General features: G+C 43.1%; 1 protein-coding gene across 1 annotated transcript in view; it reads left to right on the forward strand.

Moving 5' to 3' along the window:
* Positions 1–21,424, forward strand: part of SPTLC3 (serine palmitoyltransferase long chain base subunit 3) — a 127,374-nt gene that overhangs the window by 73,070 nt on the left and 32,880 nt on the right. The window contains exons 7-8 of the mRNA XM_074988475.1: positions 5,369–5,474; positions 20,641–20,860. Coding sequence (XP_074844576.1) covers positions 5,369–5,474; positions 20,641–20,860 — 326 coding nt within the window. The remainder of the gene's footprint in view (positions 1–5,368; positions 5,475–20,640; positions 20,861–21,424) is intronic.

A 21,424-nucleotide genomic window follows, 5' to 3' on the forward strand; every position in this document is an offset into this window, starting at 1 on the left:
ACTACTTTTACAGCCACAGCAACAGGGATGGGCCACAGATTAAACTCAGGTTCTGCAAAGCACAGTGTTTCACCAGGATTATTCACATGTGTAAAGTTGAACACGCATGTGAATGTTGGCAGGATCGAGGCTTTAGAAGGGGCCTTCCCTAACTATTCACTAGCTTTAACAGAGGAGCTAACACACCCAAGTGTTCTCTGCCCCTCCTCGTTGCTCTGTGTGTTCTTCTAAACTTAACTGCCCTCAAACGGCCAGTTTCCAAGACACATTCCATCACTAATCCAGTTCAAAAGCATAGGCTATGTAACCTGGGGGAGATTTTCCAAGGCACATACCGCACCAGGCCAATCTCCACTGGTTTTCTTAGTGAACTGGGTATCTAAATTCTCATTTAAGTTGTAAACCTCCCCACTTGCTGTCAGAATGAGGCCTCGCAAATGCTAATGGTAGTAGGACACCAGCCTGGAGAAAGGCTTTGCTCCTCTGGAGCTCATTGTTCTCAGTGATTCATCTCAGAGCTGTAGGCTGTGTCTATGCTTACCAAAAACACAGATCGAATAATATTAATGAGGCGCTGAAATGAATATTCAGTGCCTCATTAGCATGCCGCCAGCTGCAGCACTTCAAAATTGCTGCATTTCACTCCCCCGTAGCTCATCTACATGGGGGTCCTTTTTGAAAGGACCCCACCAACATTGAAATCCACTGATAGGAATAAGGGGATTTCAAAATGTGCAGGGTCCTTTCAAAAAGGAGCCCCGTGTAGCTGCACCAAGCCGCACGCGTTAGAAGGCGGCGCTTTTGAAGCACTGCAGCCAGCAGCATGCGAATGCTAATGAGCCACTGAATATTCAATTCAGCACCTCATTAGTATTCTTCGATTTAATGGCCATTTCAGAGTTTTGGCCAAGTGTGGCCACAGCGGTAGCTGTTAGTCTGTATCTGTAAAAAAAAAAAAACCCTTTAGCATCTTAGACACAAACGGATTTATAAGGGCACAAGCTTTTGTGGGTAAAACCCACATCAGCAGAGGGACTGGACTAGAATTACAAAGGCAGGTATCTATATAAGAAAATTACTGCAAAAGGAAAAGTTACTATCCTTTGTAAATTAGGGTGGTCAGCAGAGTTTACTTAAGCTGAACTTTTGGGGTGGCCACCCAGGAGAGATTTAGGCGCTGCCCATCTGATTAACAGAGAGCCCACAGCACCCATGGTGAGCAGCGTATGTATCTACTGGTGATGCATATTCTCACGTGCCTGGGTGCACGTACCAAAATTTACTCCACCTATGGATGTAAAAAATTAGAGAGAACCTTGGTGATCAGTCAGGGTGATTGTGGCCAGTCAGTGTACCTGATGTGAAGTTTTATATGTCCATCCAGGGGGAAGTTGCCTCTGCAGAGAGCTGACCAATTAAGATCCTTATTGAGGCTTAAATGTATAGTTTGAAATTTGCAAACGAACTCCAAATCAGCAATTGCCCTGGAACATGCTGCTACACCCTCAGAGTCTCTGAGTCAGAGGCCTGTGCTTTCCTACAGACAACCACCTAGCCTCAGGAAAATTCTCACTAGCAACCATATCATATCACAGAAATACTAATCCTGGAACTTTTCCCTGCAACAAACCCTGTTGCCAATTCTGTCCACATATTTACTCTGGAGAGACCATCACTGGACCTAACCACGTCAGTTACATGATCAGGGGCTCATATTCCTGTACCACTACCAATGTTATATATGACAGCAATGCCCCCCGCTATGTATATTGGACAAACTGGATAATCACTTTGCCAAAGAACGAATGCACACAAATCAGACATTAGGAATCTGAATGCACATAAACCTGTCAGTGAGAATTTCAATGGAGCAGGCCATAGCATCCAAGACCTGAAAACCTGCATCCTAAAACAGAGACTTTAACAACAGATTACAAATGGAGACATATGAATTGGAGTTTATTCTCAAATTTAACACTTTACGCCTGGCCTCAACAGAGCTAGAAATTACCTTACACATTACAAGGACAGTTTCCACATGTTTGATATTTGTAGTGACCTCAGGCAACTCCCTTAACGTAATAGACACTTGCAATAAGTAGTTTTCTTCCCCTGCTTCTCCCCTTTCGCCACCCATCCTTGTGTCCTATGTAGCTGATTGATCAGTTTTCATTTCATTTTTCTGTTAAGTTCGCGTCATGCCAGTTTACTTTTGTCAGAATTTTGAGATCTGAAGAAGTGTGTCTGTCCCACGAAAACTCATCCCCTAATAAATTATTTTGTTAGTCTTCAAATTGCTACCTGTTTTGTGAAGATACGGACTAACATGGCTCCCTCTCTGTTCCAGTTCAGTGGTTTCCCTTTGTAATCCAGTTTTGAAGGTTTTTGTTGTTGGGTTGAGGGGGAAGGTTGTTTGTTTGGGGTTTTTTTAATTGTTTTTCAGTTCTGGGTTGTTTTTTGGGGGAGGGCAGGGGGTAAAAGAGTGGCTATTTTTAAATTCTTTCCTAAATGTGCAGGCAGGTTTAAGTGTTCCCCTACAGGTTTATGTGTGCTCCCTTTCTTGCTGTCAAGATATCTTACACATATACTTGCCTTTGTGTTTCCACTCCAGTCCATCTGATGAAGTGAGTTTCACTTAATTAGTCTTTAAGATGCTGCAGGACTTCTCATTGTTTTTAAATATTTGGCTTGTTTGGATATAGGATGCAGCGGCGTGAAAGAAGAACTGACACTTAGTAACTATGCAAGCAACTCCCTCATTCTGGTGGGGCTACAAATGAATGCTTAATAGCTGCTAAATTATTCAGTTAAGAAGCCTCAGAAGAATTTATGTACTTGATTGCCATCTAGTGGACAACTGTGCTAGATACGTTGCAAAAAAACCCAAATAATCCTGTAGCACCTGAAAGACTAACAAATTTATTTATTTACAGTTTCAGAACACAGTGGGATGAACAATCATTACCCCAATTTACAACAAAATATCTGCTATGCATTGGCTTTCCCTGGACCCAAAGTGGCAAATGAAATAAACAAAGTTCTATGACGTTTGCCTGTTTTAACCATAACAAAAGATTTTTTCAGCCATTCTGTTTTGTTACCAATGACGTGTGCCTCCAACAATTGTTTTAAAACGAGCATATTAAGACCACAATCCTACTTTACTCTTCTAAAACTTATTTATAGACACAGTCCTGTAGGCTGAATTATTGTATATAATGCTCAACTTTTTTTTACAAGTATTTGCCATTGTGATGATTTTTGTGTCTTAAAATTGTGTAAGTGATTCAACTCTTCTCATATATGGAACCTAAAGTAACATCCACATTACCACTTACAAGTGCAAAATTTATGTGTCTCAGTGGTGTGCATATTCAACCACCCTGAGTGACATAAATGATCCCAACATAAGCACAGCACTGTATTAGCTGGAGAACTTCTGCTGCTCCTGGGGATAGTTTTTTATGACAACAAGAGAGCTCTCTCCCATTGGCACAGGCTGTTTTCATTCTACGCAGGCTCGCCGACCAGAGGGAGGAAAAGCAGGTAATTGTCCCTGGGTCCAGTGATTCAAACAGGCCTGGAGCTCCAGCCACCGTGATGGTTACTTAACATGCTGCCTGAGTGCCACTGTGGCATGCTCTGAGCAGCTCTCAGATCCGCCTTGCAGGGGGTAGGGGTATGGTGCAATGTGCTCCAGGCAGCACTAAGGGCTGGCCACTCCCAGCCCCACCCCTCCTGCCTGAGGTCCTGCCCATCCCAGGAGTCTGGAACTGCCACCTATCACCTTGCCAAGGGGCCTGGCAACTCTGTCAGCCCTCCTGACCATATGGCCTTAGTGAAAGGGGAACGTGGTGGTGGAGGGAAGTTAAATACACACAAATTTTTAACCCATTTGTCTACTTAACCTCCTCTTTTGTCACGCAGTTGTAATAAACATAAAATTATAGTGCTAGATCCTCAGTTTGTATCACTCATTGTCCTCCAGAGAAGTGAAAGAAACTGAGAGGATTATAGTATCGGAGGGGTACCCATGTTAGTCTGGATCTGTAACAGCAATGAAGGGTCCTGTGGCACCTTATAGACTAACAGAAAAGTTTTGAGCATGAGCATTCGTGAGCACAGACTCACTCCATCAGATGCTGGTCATAGAAATCTGCAGGGCCAGGTATAAATAAGCCAGAGCAAGGGTGGGAATAACAAGGTTAGCTCAGTCAGGAAGGGTAAGCCTTACTACCAGCAGTTGATCTGGAGGTGTGAACACCAAGGGAGGGGAAGCTGCTTTTGTATTTAGCCAGCCATTCACAGTCTTTGTTTAAGCCTGAGCTGAGGGTGTCGAATTTGTCGATGAATCGTAGCTCAGCAATCTAATTCAGAATCTGGGCCACAGATTTGATTTCAACCCACTTGCACTTGTAGGGCAATTTTTTCACGCTCCCAAGAAATGTGGAGTACATGTGTCACAGACCTTCAGTGGGGCTAGTGCTCTTAAATCCCTTAGGCTCATTTGAAAATCTCCCCTGGTAAAGTTCACTATACAAAAGCTTCAATATGCTGTGCATTTCCTCAATCCAATAAAAGAGCTGGAGACAACTACAATCAGGTGATAACAAGTGTTTCAGTTTTACGTTTGAAAAGAGAAACTGAGAGGTTTTACTGGTTAAAGGAAAAATAGTTTCCAGTTGAGGAACATAAGTTGCAGAAAGCTCTTCTGGTCATATTGTCACATGATAAAATTCAGGAAAATTAAATCAGTGATTAGGCCTGTAGTTTTTGTACAACTGGGCTATGTCTACATGAGAAGCGTCTGTCAACAGAAGTGACTGTCGGAAGGGATTTCCTGGCACACCTTCTGTTGACAGAGTACATCTACACAAAAACGGATAGGGAGGGCAAGCTGCTGTGTCGACAGAGAGCAGCCAGACTGCCTGGTCCTCTCCTGACAGAATAGCTGACCGGAAGCTCTGCAAACAGGGCTGCCTGGTGACCTGGAAGTCCTGTCTGTTGACAAAAGGGCCCCAGCGCATCTATTCTGCTTTTTTGTTGACAGGAAACTTCCGACAAAGGCATTATACCGGAATGGGGAGAGGTATAACCCTGCTGGTGCACATGCTGGGTTTTGTTGACAAACTGTTGACAAAGTGCATTTTGTGTGTAGATGCTCTGTGGTTTTTCCCAACAAAAGCCCATTTTTGCTGAGAAAAGCCTCTTGTGTAGATGTAGCCCGGCTGTTTACATTCAAGAGACATTTCCCTAAGTGTTCAGTTTCATATTAAAAAAACAAGTGGCAAGAAAAAAATTAAACTTCCTCTTGAAGCCCCCGATGTTAATACTTTGTTTTCTTCCTTTCTTTTATTTTTAAATAAAGACATGCAGAGCCTAGAGAAATTGCTGAGGGATGCAATAGCATATGGGCAGCCTCGAAGTCGCAGAGCATGGAAAAAAATTCTCATCCTAGTAGAGGGCATTTACAGGTATGTTGGCATTTGCAAATGTGTGAGTACTTTGTATTATAAGGGCATTTAATAGGCGTATCTCTGGGATTGCCTGAGAAATCCAAAGTGTTTTTAATTGCTTCACTGCTCAAGTAGGATCTTTAGTGGTCTTATTAAAAATTGTTGGTCTGTTTAACATTAACAGTAATGGGGCAATAAAAACAGTTTTGGTTTTCTAAACCCTTAAGGACAATCTAAGCTGTAGTGTAAATAGAAACTACTCCAGTGTGGTCCCTGTGTGTAATTTTGAATATTGGTTTGCAAAGCATTTTCCTTCAGGAGCCAGGTACGCTCTATAAATAGAAAAGCTAGTGTAATTGTTGTAGCTCCACTTGAGTCAATGGAGTTGGGATGGTTTACATCAGCTGAGAATATGCTCTCAGGGGATTAAACAGAATAGCTTTCTAGAGTTGTCTCTTACACACCAATGAACGGAAGAAAGGTACAAGTTCTGCTACTATAAACACTTTGCATGCCTGTTTTATACCCAGACTATGGAGTATAAATATTTAGTACCAAATTCACCTTAGTGAAACTAGCACATTTCCAGTAATCCAGTATCAATATCCAGGCATAGCACTCAGGCTATGTGTACAAAATTGCTATTTAAAGATTTATACAATAGTAATATCCATACTCCAGTATAAGTGGGCAATCTATAAAAGAAGCAGATTTGGGAGATTTTCTAGTATCATGCATATTAATAATACCTTACAACTGTATAGCAGCATCTTTTATAAAGCATCCTTTCAGCCCAAAGGATGCTGAAGTGATTTACAAATCAATGTAGAAAGGTGCGTACATGGATCATATTATCCATCGCTGAAATACAGGCACAAGGGGTGGCAGCAATTGACGTCATTTCAATAATAAATGCTACTCACCCTAAGCAAGATGGTTTTTTTTTAAATTAGGGTTAGAGCTGGGGTACCATTTTTTGACTAAACATTTTTTTTCTCTGAAAAAGAGATGATTGGAGTTGACCAGAACATTTCACAAATTTGTGTTATTTTTGGTAAATTGTTTGAGTGTAGTTAAAAAAAAAAGAAGAAAACACTTTGGAAATATTGAAATGGTTCAGTTTGCCACTTCTGAATTGAGATGTTTTGATTTTTTCAGATGGATTTGCAGGGGACTTATATTAGCTTTTTGCAGGGGATGGGAGGGGGGAATAAGAAAAACAGATAAAATGCCAAAACACTTTGAAACAATTTTTTTGACTTTTCAGTTTGCCAGGACTTCTGAAAAAATTCAGTTTCAAGTTGACACAAAATGATTTTGAAGTCTTTCAGTTCACAAACAAAACAAAAACCAGTTTCTTGCCTGGCTATAATTAGTATGCCTTTTATTTTTTCATGTCATCATGATTTCATAGTCATCAGCACTTTCTTTTCGCATAACTTGTATCAGCTGCTACAGACAACAAGTCAGTCCTCATCTAAACTCCAGTCATCCAGGACTGAACAGTTTACTAGCAGATCAGCTGATCTGAAGCAGGCTGAATATCTCTCTTTAGCCAAAATAAACAGAACGAAGCGGCAAATAAACATAGCTCAGCACAACTAAAAGAAAGTTAAGTTTTAAGGACTTTGATCATGTAAGAATTAAGTGGACCACCAACATTCTAATAACAAATCCTCCTGCCAATCACATAGCTACAGAAAAGCCTGTAGCTGCTGTACTTTGTTCAGTGTTTAAATCCTTTACTTTGAATGTGTGTCAACAAGGGTGAAGATAGATTTATGACATGGATGCATTGGTTACAGTGAGCAATGGCATAGACTCACAATGTCAATTTGCTCTGGCGTTCGCAAACTAATCTCCAAATTTATAGGACGCTGAGGCTGTGTCTACACGAGCTCCCAACTTCGAAGGAAGCATGGTAAGTAGGGTGTCAGGAGATTAATAATGAAGTGCATATGGAGCACTTCATTAAGCTAATTCTCCCCTGTGGCAACTTCGAAGCAGCACTTCGAAGTATCAGAGGGTTAGCCGCAGCTACATACATGCCGGGACTTTGAAGTTTGCCGCTTCGAAATTGCCACGGGGGAGAATTAGCTTAATGAAGTGCTGCATATGCACTGCAGCACTTCATTAATAATCTCCCGACACCCTACTTACCATGCTGCCTTCGAAGTTGGGAGCTAGTGTAGACACAGCCTGAGTGTTAGTTTTCTTAGCATTCAAACCAAATGGGAAGGAGGGGCTTTCCAAATCAGGGGGTCATTTCTAAAGGCCCCTGGCTACATGGGTGGCATGCATTTAAAAAGCAGCACTTTTCAAGCATGCACGGATACCTTATGCTGATGAGACACTGCATATTCATGTCAGTGCCTCATTCACATCTTCCAAAATCCCTCATTAACATGTCCCTTCTGAAAGGAGGGAGTGAGTGTGGCTACAGCCATGAATGCATTTTGAAATAGCACCCAGCTGTTTTAAAATAGCATGTCTGGGCCAAATAGCATGCAATAGTATGTAGCCGCTACATAGTACCTATTTTGAAATAGTGCCATTGGACGCTATTATGTCATATTTCAAAATAGCATCATTGTGTATCTTAACAATGCCTATTTCAAAATAGGTATTTCAAAATAAACATAATTCCTCCTGCAACAAGATTTACCAAATTCAAAATAACATGCCTGCTACGTTCAATTTCTTTCTATATAATGGCTGTGTCTACACAAGCCCCAAACTTCGAAATGGCCTTACAAATGGCCATTTCAAAGTTTACTAATGAAGCACTGAAATACATATTCAGCGCCTCATTAGCATGCGGGTGGCCGCAGCACTTCGAAATTGACGCGGCTCGCCGCCACGCAGCTCATCCCAACGGGGCTCCTTTTCTAAAGGACCCCGCCTACTTTGAAGTCCCCTTATTCCCATCTGCTCATAGGAATAAGGGGACTTCAAAGCAGGCAGGGTCCTTTCGAAAAGGAGCCCCGTCAGGACGAGCTGCGCAGCAGCGAGCCGCATCAATTTCGAAGTGCCACGGCCACCGGCATACTAATGGGGCGCTGAATATGTATTTCAGCACTTCATTAGTAAACTTCGAAATGGCCATTTGCATGGCCATTTCGAAGTTTGGGGCTAGTGTAGACATAGCCAATGTGTTTGTAGTGCAGACGCTAGCAAAGTTATTTTGAAATAGTGGCTCCTATCTCAAAATAACTTTGATATGTGGCCGTAGCTTTAGTGTCCATTAAAAATTCCAGCCTCAGTGTGGCAACTGCTGAATGATTGTCAGAGAAAGTTGGAATAGGAGGACATGGAGTTGAATAATGTATCTGGGATCTCTTGTGTTTTGTTTTCCTTAGGTTCTGGACCATTTTATTTCTATTAGTAGCCTTTAGCTATGTCTACACTACCTCAATCTTTCAAAAGAAGTTCTTCTGGAAGATCTCTTTCGAAAAAACTTCTTTCAAAAGGGCGCATCCACACACAAAAAAGCAGATCAAAACATCAAGCTATTCTTTCAATAGAGAGAGTCCACACAGCCCCTGCTCTTTCAAAAAATCTGGTGCCATGAGGACTGCTCTTTCGAAAAACAGGCCCATGGAGCATCTACATGTTCTTTTTTTTTTTTTTTTTTCTGAAAGAGCTTTTGGAAGCAAGCTCTCTTCCTGATCTGGGAGCCAAAGAGGGCTTCTAGAACAAGAGCCTCATTCTTTTGATTTCAGATCAAAAGGCCATATTTTGTGTGTAGGCACTCTGCATGTTCTTTTGAAAAAGGGCCAGATTTTCTGAAAGATCTTGCTAGTGTAGATAAGGCCTCTGTGTCTGTTCAAGAAACAAGAATATAATAAGAGTAGTAATTATACCTAGCTTTCTAATAGCAACTCATCAGAGACCACTCCAAACATTAGGTAGTTTTAAAATCTTTATTATATTTTTGGGAAGTAGGCAACTAAGAAATCAAAGTTTATGCTTCAGAAGACAAACCAGTTCTGTACTGACTTGAGAAGGAATCCCTACTGCATAGCCCACACAAGGTATCATTGCACAACTGGCTAGAAGCCATATTGGATGACAGCTGATCTGGCCATAAAGCATTGGTTCCTCTCACTGGTTCCTTATGGCTGTGGCCACCCTAGCACCTCCTTTCAGAGGGGCTATGGTAATGTGGCACCTTGAGATATGCTAATGAGGTGCTGCTATGACTATACAGTACCTCATTAGCATAATGGCAGCCGCGCGAGCTTTGAAACTGCTGGTTTCAAAACTCAGCTGCCCGGGTAGCCGAGGGGACCTTTCGAAACAGACCCCTGATTTCAAAAGCCCCTTATTATCAAAACCAGATCAATACCATCCTATGTGTATTATACACGTGTACTGTGTACCTGAGTTTCCATTAGTTTCCATTTGCAGAGCTGTTCTCCTCCTGCTCTGAAGTAAAAGACAGGTTCAACCAACATCTCTTGATGTCCTTCTTACTGGCCTGAGAAAGAAGTGTCTGTTTCACTCTTACTATTTTAATACCTAGAAAAACAAGTAGCAAATAGTTTAAGTATTTTCTTTAGTTTAGACTTAATATTTTATTGTTTTATCAGTGTAGTGAGCTTAGTTCTCCCTCCCCTGAGAAGCTTTTCAATGTAGAGAGGAACTATATCAAGAGTCCCATGGTATGAGAAATGTGTCTTCTGCCTCTGCTCCTTCTCTATCAGAAAAATAAAAACCACCAGCACTGTCTTGCCTCGGCAAGGGCAATATTTGTTGTGCCTTCCGTCTCTGAACAGGTGAAAGACAAGCACTCCACCTGCTGAAGCACCTTGTGAGATCATGAGGTCTCCTTCGGATCCAATCTAGGGAGAACCCCTCAGACTTCCAGCAGCCACTATCCAAGCATGAATACTGGTGCTGAAGCTAAAACTCTTAAGCATACGAAACCCTGTGATGAGAGCAGGGACCATGACCATAGGGATAAGGGCACATCCCCATCTAGTCCTGCCTCTAAGAAAAAGGATCACTACCCATCTTGGTCCAAGTCATGTGAGTCCTTGTATATGAGTCCTAAGGAGTTAGGTTCACCTAAACTTGCCATTCAAGAAAGCAAACCCAAAAGAAGAAGGATTTGACAGTACTGGTTATAGCTCCATCCCACAGACCAAAAGATCAGTACCCACCAGGCCTGTCTGAGAGCTCTGCACTAGGACCCTGTTCAGTAGGTTCCAATATCTCATTACATGACCCAGTTCTGATAGCCTCTCTTCAGGAAGAACCAGAATCTTTATCTTGCAGAAGAATATTCCTAGTCACTGTCTTCTCTGGTATCAGGCCCAGTCCTCCTTAGAGACATCCCCATGCCAAAAAAATCACCTTGAAAAGAACACCTTCCTAGTGCTTCCTCTACTTGGAGCATCCTCTGATCAGTATAGAAGGCACTGTCAGAAGAGCAAGAATCTGTTATTTTGTTGAACAAACCTTAGACTTCAGATAAGTCTTTTCCACTTGCCCCGCCCCCCGGCGCCCACCCCAAAGGAAACCAGCCAAGAGGTATTGGTACTATTCACCTCCTTCAGGATATGGCTACTCAGAGTACCTGAAGTCATGGGGACCTCCCCCATCAGTTAATCCTTGTGACTGGCCTGATGGGACCCTGTGGGATCCATATAACAGACGTGCTGGATCTGTGCAAGTATCACACCAACCCTCCTTTCCCGGCCAATAACTACCAGCTCCCTCTGAGGAGGAAGAAGCTAAGCTGGATCTACTGGTTATACCAGTTCAGACTGATCTGTCATTCTTTTCACTTGAGGAGGCAGTTGTTCCATCATCCCCTGCCTGGCCTTATAACCACACTACCAGGAGCTGTTACAGAGGGTAGCGGCCAAGCTCCAGAGACCTGTTGAGGTCCAGAATACCTAGTGTGATCTGTTGGATTTCAGCCAGACCTCTGGATCAATCCCTCCAGAAAGGTCAAGTAATCCGGTCATTCTGAAACCTTCCATATACCCTCCTGTGCCCCTACCCACAAGAGGGTAGACAAAAGATATATTCTGACAGTTGAAGGGACAGAGGTTTTATTCACTCAACCCTTTCATGGTGCAAGTAGCTACAGAAAGAGCCAGGACATACCATCCTATGATTACCCCCAACTGACAAGGACCTGCCTCCACCTTTTTGGGGAGGAGAATATTTTCTTTAGCTAGTCTCCAATTCATAGTTGCTAACTACCAGGTAACGTTAGCAAAATATGACTTCTTGAATTATTCAAAATTTCTAAACTTTGAAAGCAAACTTCCTCAGGAAGACAGGGCCCAGTTCCAAACCTCCTTGATGAATGCAGGCTAACGGCCAAGACATCATTCCAGGCAACTGACACTGCCTTTCTGGCACCATCACCACAGCGATAGTCATGAGGTATGAATCGTGGCTACAGCGATTGGGGTTCTCCAGGGGAGACCAGAAAACCAGTAAGGATCTTCCCTTTTTTAGTGTAATCTCTTCCATGAAAAAAATATTTCTACACTTAATACTTCAGTACAACCCTCCACTCATCCAACCCATGAAGAAGGAACATCAGAAGCATATCTAGAGGCCCAGACCTGCACCTCTAGTGCTCTGTTTTATGAAACCTCCCACAAAAGGCACACTGCAAAGACCCAGTTACATAGCTTCTTCCACCTCCACAGCTGCCCAGACTTACCAACCATACAAGGAGTTCTTTTGGTGGTATGCCAAAGGAATGCATACCAAACATGATGCCATGCCTTAGTGCCTTGTGAAATTTTGGTAGCTATCTTATGCACCTTGCTCACAACTGGGGGCAGTATCAGAGAAGTGAGTGGTAGAGATCAATCACATCAGTACACATAAGGACCATCATTCAAAGAAGAAACAAAAGTTACTTCTCCCTAACTGGAGGTTCTTTGAGATCTATATTTCTATCCACCCCCCCCACCACATCCCTTGCTGTTGCAGATTGTGAATAGATTTTTGATAATTTAGGACCTGGGGAGATATTGGCCTGCACAGCCCTTTCTGCCCTCATTTTGGAGCACAAGGAGACTTACTTTGCTAGTGCAGACCATCGGATATTGTTTACTAAAAATCTTTAGATTCACGCTCATGTGCATGTATATGCATACATGGGCTGTGTCTACACGTGCCCCAAACTTCGAAATGGCCATGCAAATGGCCATTTCGAAGTTTACTAATGAAGCGCTGAAATGCATATTCAGCGCTTCATTAGCATGCGGGCGGCAGCGGCGCTTCGAAATTGACGAGCCTTGCCGCCGCGCGGCGCGTCCAGATGGGGCTCCTTTTCGATAGGGCCCTGCCTACTTCGAAGTCCCCTTATTCCCATGAGCTCATGGGAATAAGGGGACTTCGAAGTAGGCAGCATCCTTTTGAAAAGGAGCCCCGTCTGGACGCGCCGCGCGGCGGCAAGGCTCGTCAATTTCGAAGCGCCGCTGCCGCCCGCATGCTAATGAAGCGCTGAATATGCATTTCAGCGCTTCATTAGTAAACTTCGAAATGGCCATTTGCATGGCCATTTCGAAGTTTGGGGCACGTGTAGACATAGCCATGGAATACAGAAAGGGATCACACATCTCAAAGAACTTCTGGTTCTAGATAAGTAACCTCTGTATATGTAGCATTGCTAGAGACAAATTAGCAGACCAAAACCAATCCAGTGTGTTGGTAATAACTTTTTAAACATCAGACATGGTGAGAAGAAGAAATGGTGAGAGAAAACATACTAGAATTCCTTCATTTTGTATGTAATTGAGCTGCTGTTTATTCTCTGTATGACCCTTCCCTTTCTTGGATTCTGATTTTGAAATATCAGTAACACTTTCCACTACCTGCATTGTCTAGACTTAGTTCTTTTTAGTTTTGACAGTTGGTAAAAACTATTTTATAGAATCAAACTTATTTGGTCAGATCCATAATGCAAGTTAAAGTGTCTTAATCTACAAGTTTAGCTTGACATCTTTTCCCATGGATGTAACTTTCTACTTTTTTTAAGAGGGCAATCTACGATATGGACAAGATCAACATCAGGGGCCAAATTCTCCCTTCATTTTCACTCCTGCAAACTCAGTGGTATGTTAAGGGCACGTGAAAGATTTATCCTGTTCAGCAACACTGCACAAGAACCTTGCTTTACTATGCTGGCAAAAGTTGAAAAGAGCTATTGCAAGCCAGCATGCTATTGAAATATCAATCTGATGTTTCAAAAGCATAGCCCACTGAGTTTGCATGGATAAGTGAAGGCAGAATTTGTCTCACAGCTTATAAAGGACCCAAATTGGACATCAAATAAACAGTGAGAAAACATTTCAGTTTTTAAAATGTATTTAATATTCAGGAAAGGAAAGCTCAGCACAGGTAAATATAACTATTAATGAAAGCTGGCTTTGAACTTGGACTGGTTTGAGCGTAAATGTATTCCATATTCATTCCAGGCTCAGAGAGACCACATTGCCATCAATCCTCAGTACAAAAGCATGAACAAGTTTTGGCAGAGTCCTTGGCAGAAATTAAACTGGCTTGCTAAATCATGTCTCTATTATTTAAATTCTAGTTCATGTTTTCTTTGGCTTCCACCATCTTCAGTTCAGGATCATTCAATTACTGCATTCTTGCTCAGTTTCTGTAGATTTGTGCTACCTAGGAATATATTTGCATATGAGTCAGATGGGCCCAGGCCCAAGGCAACAATTGAGGGGCAACATATGGTGATCAAAACCAGTGGTTTTCATCAGATTTTTTTTCCATTTGTGCTTTAATTTGATTTGGTCATATTTCTCTGATTGCGTGGACACTCTCCAGTACATTTTCATGTCTACCTGAGGGGGTTTCTGCAATTCAGTGCCAGTGCTCAAGGCAGTTTATTGGGGCAATTTTTTATAGCCTGCTATTTGGTGACTACCAGCCACTTAGACAAAGAGGTAACATTTTAAGTCGCTGGCCAGAGACCAACAAAAAGGAGTTAAATCAATCAGTGGCTGCTTCCTAACATTTCAAAATATGGCAGTACATTTGACTTTTTAAACTCTTGCTCTAAACCACAAAATAGAGACGCCTGTGTCAAGTATCCTAAATGCTGCACTGTGATAAAGTTTACCAAAGCAAATAATGTCAAAAGCAAAGAGTAAGATTTAATGTGAGTATTTTGGAAGAACAAGATCAACATGAATACACTGTATGTATCTAGTTGTATGCCAGATCAGAGGGAAGGAGTTTAAAGACCCATGACAGACACGATCAAGGGGCCAGAGGGATTGACTTTTAAGGGAAGATTTATATGTAATCTGAGCACTGACTGCGGAAAGGGTAATGATAAGTCTTCAAATATTGGAAGGGTTAGGAGAAGCCTGCAAAGATTGGAAGGGTATTACATGCTGGCATATCTAGGAGTTGTGTGATGAAATTAAGAAGGGGAAATGGTCTTCTGAACACCAGTAAAATCTATCTTCTTGACAATGCAATGAATTAGGTTATGGAAAAAGCCTCATTCTACCAAGAAAAATGATAGAAGTCTTTAGAAGCATAACTGGGCTTCTGAGGATGAAAGTGAAGACGGAGACTTCTAAAATGAAACTGGATAAAATCCTGTCAATGAGCTGAATAGAGTAAACCTGCCCTGGCAGAGAGAGAGAGAGAGGATTAGCTGATCTACAGTAATATGTGTCTTCCATAGCCAAGGATTGCTTCCAAAGCTCAAGAAAGAGTCCCATTAACTATGATGGAATTTTAATCTGCATCTGTACTCAGGCATTCAGAAACTGTATTGTACCCTCAGGTACAAACCTTGCCAGGAGACTTCTTTCCAAGTCTTGTCTTGTGGCCTGGTTAAAATTTCATTAGAATTGTAGAGGAACAGAGACATAATCGTGTTGTGACCAAGTTGTGTAGCAGCGCTAACTCCTTATATATGAGCAAAGCTTCAGCCCTGGTGCAGAACAGAACTAAGATCTTGTCTGCTCTACAAATTTGAACAGTTGTAACTGGGTCCCGAGACATCAGTATTATGAACAGAGCGGAGTTGGTTTTGTGTTGGAGGGTGGCCCTGCAGTGCACTGTGGAGGAAACAGTAGAGGGCTGTACACCAAATACTGTGTGAAGGAAAGCATCTTCAGAAGTTACAGGATGAAAGGGTCAGACAAAACTCCACCAGGGCAGGTCTGAGCTCTGACACATTCCAGTGGGGTGGGGTTTGAGGCAGTAATACAGCAATATCGGGCTTCTGTACCTGGTCCTGTTTCCATGACACTGACAGCATGCACTCCTTGCTCAGTTTCATAGATTCATTTGGGGCCAGGTTCTGATGGGTACTCCCTGAGGGGGGTACAGGAAACTGGGGTCACCAAATTGCTTCTCTAACTACATTGCACAACCTAATGGAGGGCCTCTCACAGCTGCAAGCTCCTGCCCTGTCCTGAGGCGCACAGTGGCCCCACAGGAACAGGAGGGAAGCAGAACCAAGGCCTCACCCACTCCTTCCGCATCACCTCACGAAGGCAAAAAACAGTCAAGTGAAGAGGAGCAGCCTTCACCACCCTAAATGAATGGTGACTTCTTCACAGGCCTCATGCATACCGAGCTCCTCATGGAAGAATTATGCCTGGGAGATTATGCCGCCGCAGCATAATCCCTCCCTAAATTCCTCTGTGGATGTCACAGCTTTATGCTACCTTTCAGTCAGGCCACAATGACACAGTTTAACCCTCCCCGCTCCAAAAAGAAGTTAAAGCTACAGCAAACTCCCTCCTTTCAAACTTCCAGAGCTATGAAATGCCCTGAGAGTTCTTCAAAATTTACACTACCAAAATTAAACAAGCAGCTCCATTTAGTTTCAACTCTAGGTCCATGGTTTAACTCCAACTCAGGGTCATATTCCCTGAAAGGTTTATCTTCCAATTGAGCTGCTCAGTGGTCGATACTAAACAAGTTCAGTTTCAGTCTAGTTCTAAGTAGAGAGGTGTCCACATCACAAGCCGCCTTCTGCTACCACCAAAGGGCAACAGAGAAGCCAAGGATTGAATCAGCACAGAAGCCAAACTGGTCGGTGTTTCTAGAGCTGGGTCCACCAGCAGGACTGAGGTTCATTAGCAAGGCAGCATGCAGGGGAACCTTCAGTAAAGCTGCCAGTGTTCTAGCTATTCTGTGACCGAGTGGGGCCTTTTGTTGTTCTGGTGGGCTCTGGCCACCATCCCAAGATTTAAATATGTCAGCATCTTTCAAGACCACTAATACGTTCTTATTGTACTAACCTACTTAGGCTAAAAATAGTTAACTCCTCAGGCAATACTGCATGAAATCAGTTCCATCACATTCTCTTCGCATTTAAAACCTCCTGGCAGTCATCTATGAGGAGAAGGGATGTAACCAAGCTCTCTGTATTCCAGGATTCAGGAATCACATAAGGGCGGTCTCTACACTTGCATTCCTCTTTCGAAAGAGGTATGCAAATGAGGTTCATATTTACATATAGGTACCTCATTTGCATATTCTTATTGCGAAAGCGCTTCTTCCGAAAGAAGAAAACCAGTGTAGATGCTGCTCTTTCGAAGATGGGGTTTACTTTTGAAAAAGCAGCATCTATGCTGGTTTTCTTCTTTCAAAAGAAGCTCTTTTGAAATAAGAATATGCAAATGAGGTGCCAAATATGCAAATATGCACCTCTTGTGCATTTTGTTTTCCTCATTTGCATGCCTCTTTCGAAAGAGGAATGCAAGTGTAGACACAACCAAGTTGTTGTGTAATTATTACTACTACTACTTACTCCTTGTACTCTCCGTGAAGCACAGGTCATCTACAAGTCTCCTCCACTTCACCCTGTCTTGGGAGAAACCTTCCAGCTGGCTCCAGGAGTACCCCAGTTGTTCGCCTTCAGTTTCAATAGATCTTCTGCATGTTGCCCGAGGTCTTCCTCTTTTGCGTTTTTCCTGGGGGTTCCCTGTGAGAGCCTGACAGACTATGCTGGATGATGGTGTTCTGAGAGTGTGGCCTAGCCATCCCCACTTTCTTCCCTTGAATTGAACGTCACGTGGTTCTTGTCCTGTTCTGTTCCAAAGTGCCTCATTTGTGACAAAGTGCTGCCATTTGATGTGAAGGATGTACCTCACGCATCTGTCTATGAATGTCTGTGGCTTGTGATGTGAGGACTTTTTAGTACGCCAGGTCTCGCATCCACAGAAGAGCACACTCTTCACATTTGTGTTGAAGAGCTGCAGTTTCACCTTCACAGATATTATTTGTGAACTCCATATTGAATTACGCTGTGGGATATTAATTTTCTACTTCTAAATTAAGAGTTTAACCCTTTGAGCTGTGAAAATAAACTTCCAAGTAGAAACAAATGCAGAGAGTCTGCCTGAGTCTGCAGCCCCCCTGAAACAATAACTCAGAGGCTACATCTACACTAGCCCCAAACTTCGAAATGGCCACGCGAATGGCCATTTCGAAGTTTTCTAATGAAGCGCTGAAATGCATATTCAGCACTTCATTAGCATGCGGGCGGCTGCGGCACTTCGAAATTGACACGGCTCGCCGCCGCATGGCTCGTCCCGACAGGGCTCCTTTTCGAAAGGACCCCGCCTACTTTGAAGTCCCCTTATTCCCATGAGCAGATGGGAATAAGGGGACTTCGAAGTAGGCGGAGTCCTTTCAAAAAGGAGCCCCGTCGGGACGAGCCACGCGGCGGCGAGGCACGTCAATTTCGAAGTGCCGCGGCCGCCCGCATGCTAATGAAGCACTGAATATGCATTTCAGCGCTTCATTAGTAAACTTCGAAATGGCCATTTGCGTGGCCATTTCGAAGTGTGGGGCTAGTGTAGACACGGCCAGACAGTGGTATAATTAGTCTTCATTGCGCAACAGAGGCTATGTGAAAAGTTTCATTGCTGATTGATTTAGCTACAGCACTGAAGAAATGCAAAGTCCATCATATTACTATGTATTGGTTGCAGAGTGAGGTCCTGGCAGGCAGTAGTGAGATGGCTTCCCATCAAGAGTAAATGAGATTTCGAAAGCAGAGGTTCATGCTGTCCCAACACTTCCAAGCTAACGACAACCCTGCCCACGAAAGTGGAGAAAGAAAAGGGGCCAAAATCATAAAAGGCCTCCTCTGTGCCAAAAGCCTGTTGTTCCCTGTTTGACTGCCAACACTCCATTGCACAATGCTGCTATATGTTGCAAATAGATACTCAAATCAGTGTGGGCAACATACAAAGTCTGAAACTGATATGCAGATAAACAACGCCAGGAGGCCATCCTGACTGTGTTACTTGTTTGCACATTTAATTCAGGAACAGGCTTCATGTTTCAATGTAGCTGGCGCTGCCTTAAGATTGCCAATTTGACTTACCTGAGCCAGGGGCCTCCCCACAGAATGTAGGTTTTGCTTGGCACACAGCACCTTGCTTTCAGTATGAAATATGGGAGCACTTTCAGATGATTTTTTTTCCTTGACACAGCTAGAGCCAGAGAACAAGTTTAGCTCCCTTTAAAAATAAACTGTGAATACATCTCCAGATATCTGGTGTTAAGCTCCCTTAATAAACTCACCCCAGTTTTCAAGACAATATAGTATCTGCAGCAAAGATACAGATAACTAAGCTGCCTTTCATTTAAGTAAACAAGCGAGCAGTCCAGTAGCACCTGAAAGACTATCAAGTTTATTTATTAGGTAATGAGCTTTCGTGGGTAAGACCCACAAAAGCTCATTAACCAATAAATAAGTTTGTTAGTCCTTCAGGTGCTACTGGACTACTTGTTTGTTTTTGTGAAGCTACAGACTAAAAGGGTTACCTCTCTAAAACTATTGCATTCAAGTGGATTTCTAACTTGCTTTGTGGAGAGTTCACCTTTCAGGGTAATTTGTTGCCATTCACCTACCCTATTTCGGTAACTTCTGAATGTGCACTGGGTTTCTTATCCTTTTTGCCCTAGGAGTGTTAAAATGCTGTTAGTGCATAGATACAGATTATGGAATTCTGGTCTTGCATGAAGGGGAGGAAAAACATAAAATATTAAGGATCTTTTCCTGTTCAGTGCTAGGGTGTGCATGGCATGTTGTGAAAGACACCAAACAGGAGCAGGGGGTCATAAAGGACTTTAAGCCAGTTGTGGGCCTCCCAGGTTGTTCCCATTCTAAGACTAAGGTGACCATCCATCCTGTTTTGGCCAGAACAGCCCCATAGTTTGGGCATCAGGAAAGCATCCTGACTTTTTTTAAACAAAGGGGCTAATTGCCCCGTATTCTCACTGGGGGAGCGGCTGCTGCCCGGTTCCCAGCTCCCCACCACTTGAGTGAACCCAGAGCCTGAAGGCACAGCTGCTCCTGGCTCCCAGCTTCCTGTGGCTTGCGGGAGCCAGGAGGAGCACCACTATGGGGAGGTCCCCAGCAGGGCCACAGCCCTGTTCCCGGTGCTCCAAGGCATGGGGCAACTGGGAGCCACCGTTGCCCCCCACAGCCAGGAACACACCCCCTGTGCAGGGTGGCAGCCCCCCACAAGGTAGCTACTGCCTGAGTAGGGTGACCACCCATCCTGTTTTTGCTGAGACAGTCCCCTATTTCAGCCACCAGAAAGGCATCATCTCACCCACACCAATTCCGTATTTAGCCTAGAGAAATGTAGTCACCCTATCCAAGACCCAAGTTTTCAGGGCCTCCCCACACCTGCCTATGGGCTGCTCTGAAGTTCATCTAAAGAAATCTTTCTGCCTCTGGCTCCCAGCTGTGCTATCCCAGACTTCTGCACAGTGGGAATTCTGCCTGGGTCTATTACCTTTGCAACCTGTGAATATTGTCAGAGCGGTGTACAGGACTTAAGTGGGAGTCAAAATGTAATCCAGAGTTGCAAAGGCTGCTGATTGTGGGGCTTTGTAATGAATTATAGATTATACCAACCTGGATAAAATCTAGCATGTCATTCCCTTCTCTTTTCTGCATGCAGAAGTAGGGCTGATAATTTGCAAAAGTCCAAGGAAGTCACTGGGAATGTTCATGAGAGTGACTGCCTGCTCAGCAATGGGGACGAAGACATCCCAGTTTTCTTTGGCTTGAGATTTAAAGAGGTCTTCTTGTTACAAAAGAGTAACCATGTCATCCATAGGGTGTACCACAGTGCTAATATTTAACGGAGACTGAAGGGGATGAAAAGATTCATTTGCAATTCTTGTTTTCTAGCATGGAAGGTTCCATTGTCCGCTTGCCAGAGTTAGTTGCCTTGAAGAAGAGATACAAAGCCTACCTCTACTTGGATGAAGCTCACAGCATTGGTGCTGTGGGACCCTCTGGTCGGGGAGTCGTGGAATATTTTGGCATGAGCCCTGAAGATGTTGATGTACTGATGGGTACGTTTACCAAAAGCTTTGGAGCAGCTGGAGGATACATAGCTGGCAAGAAGGTAAATAGAAAACTTCACCTATCTGTTTGACATCAAACCAAATGGCATCCTATCTGTATATGGCATATGTGCTGCCTTTCCATGTAACCTGCCATATTAGTGCTTTTATACTAACACCATTCTGGTTTGGATCCCAAATGCGTGATTGTTTTGGAAGGGTGACATAGTCATTTTTCTTATTTTTGCTTAATATTCATATTAGGTAATTTTCTGTGCTGTTGGTACTTTTGTCTCAGACCTGCATGGACAGCTTTATAAATAATGCTGCTTATTGTTTTGGGGATATTCAGCCAGCTCTGTGGTTGGCTAAGTATATTTCAATGTACATATTTGCAAGAAGGTGCCATATTTCTTAGTTGACCTTTGTTGAATAACAGGCTAGAAGTTCACGATCCTTCACAGAGATAAAAGCCACAGTTTTATCCCAATAATGTTTACGAAATGTCCTATTTATATTTTTGGAGGATGATGAAGTGGAAAATTTACCGAGGACCGTTTGCAATGTGGAGAATTGTGCCTTTAGTTGTCCTGTGTACATATGTATAACTACCTCAATAAGTGCCG

The sequence above is a fragment of the Carettochelys insculpta genome, chromosome 3 (genome assembly GCF_033958435.1).
Source record: "Carettochelys insculpta isolate YL-2023 chromosome 3, ASM3395843v1, whole genome shotgun sequence".
In the NCBI taxonomy this organism is placed as follows: Eukaryota; Metazoa; Chordata; order Testudines; family Carettochelyidae; genus Carettochelys; species Carettochelys insculpta.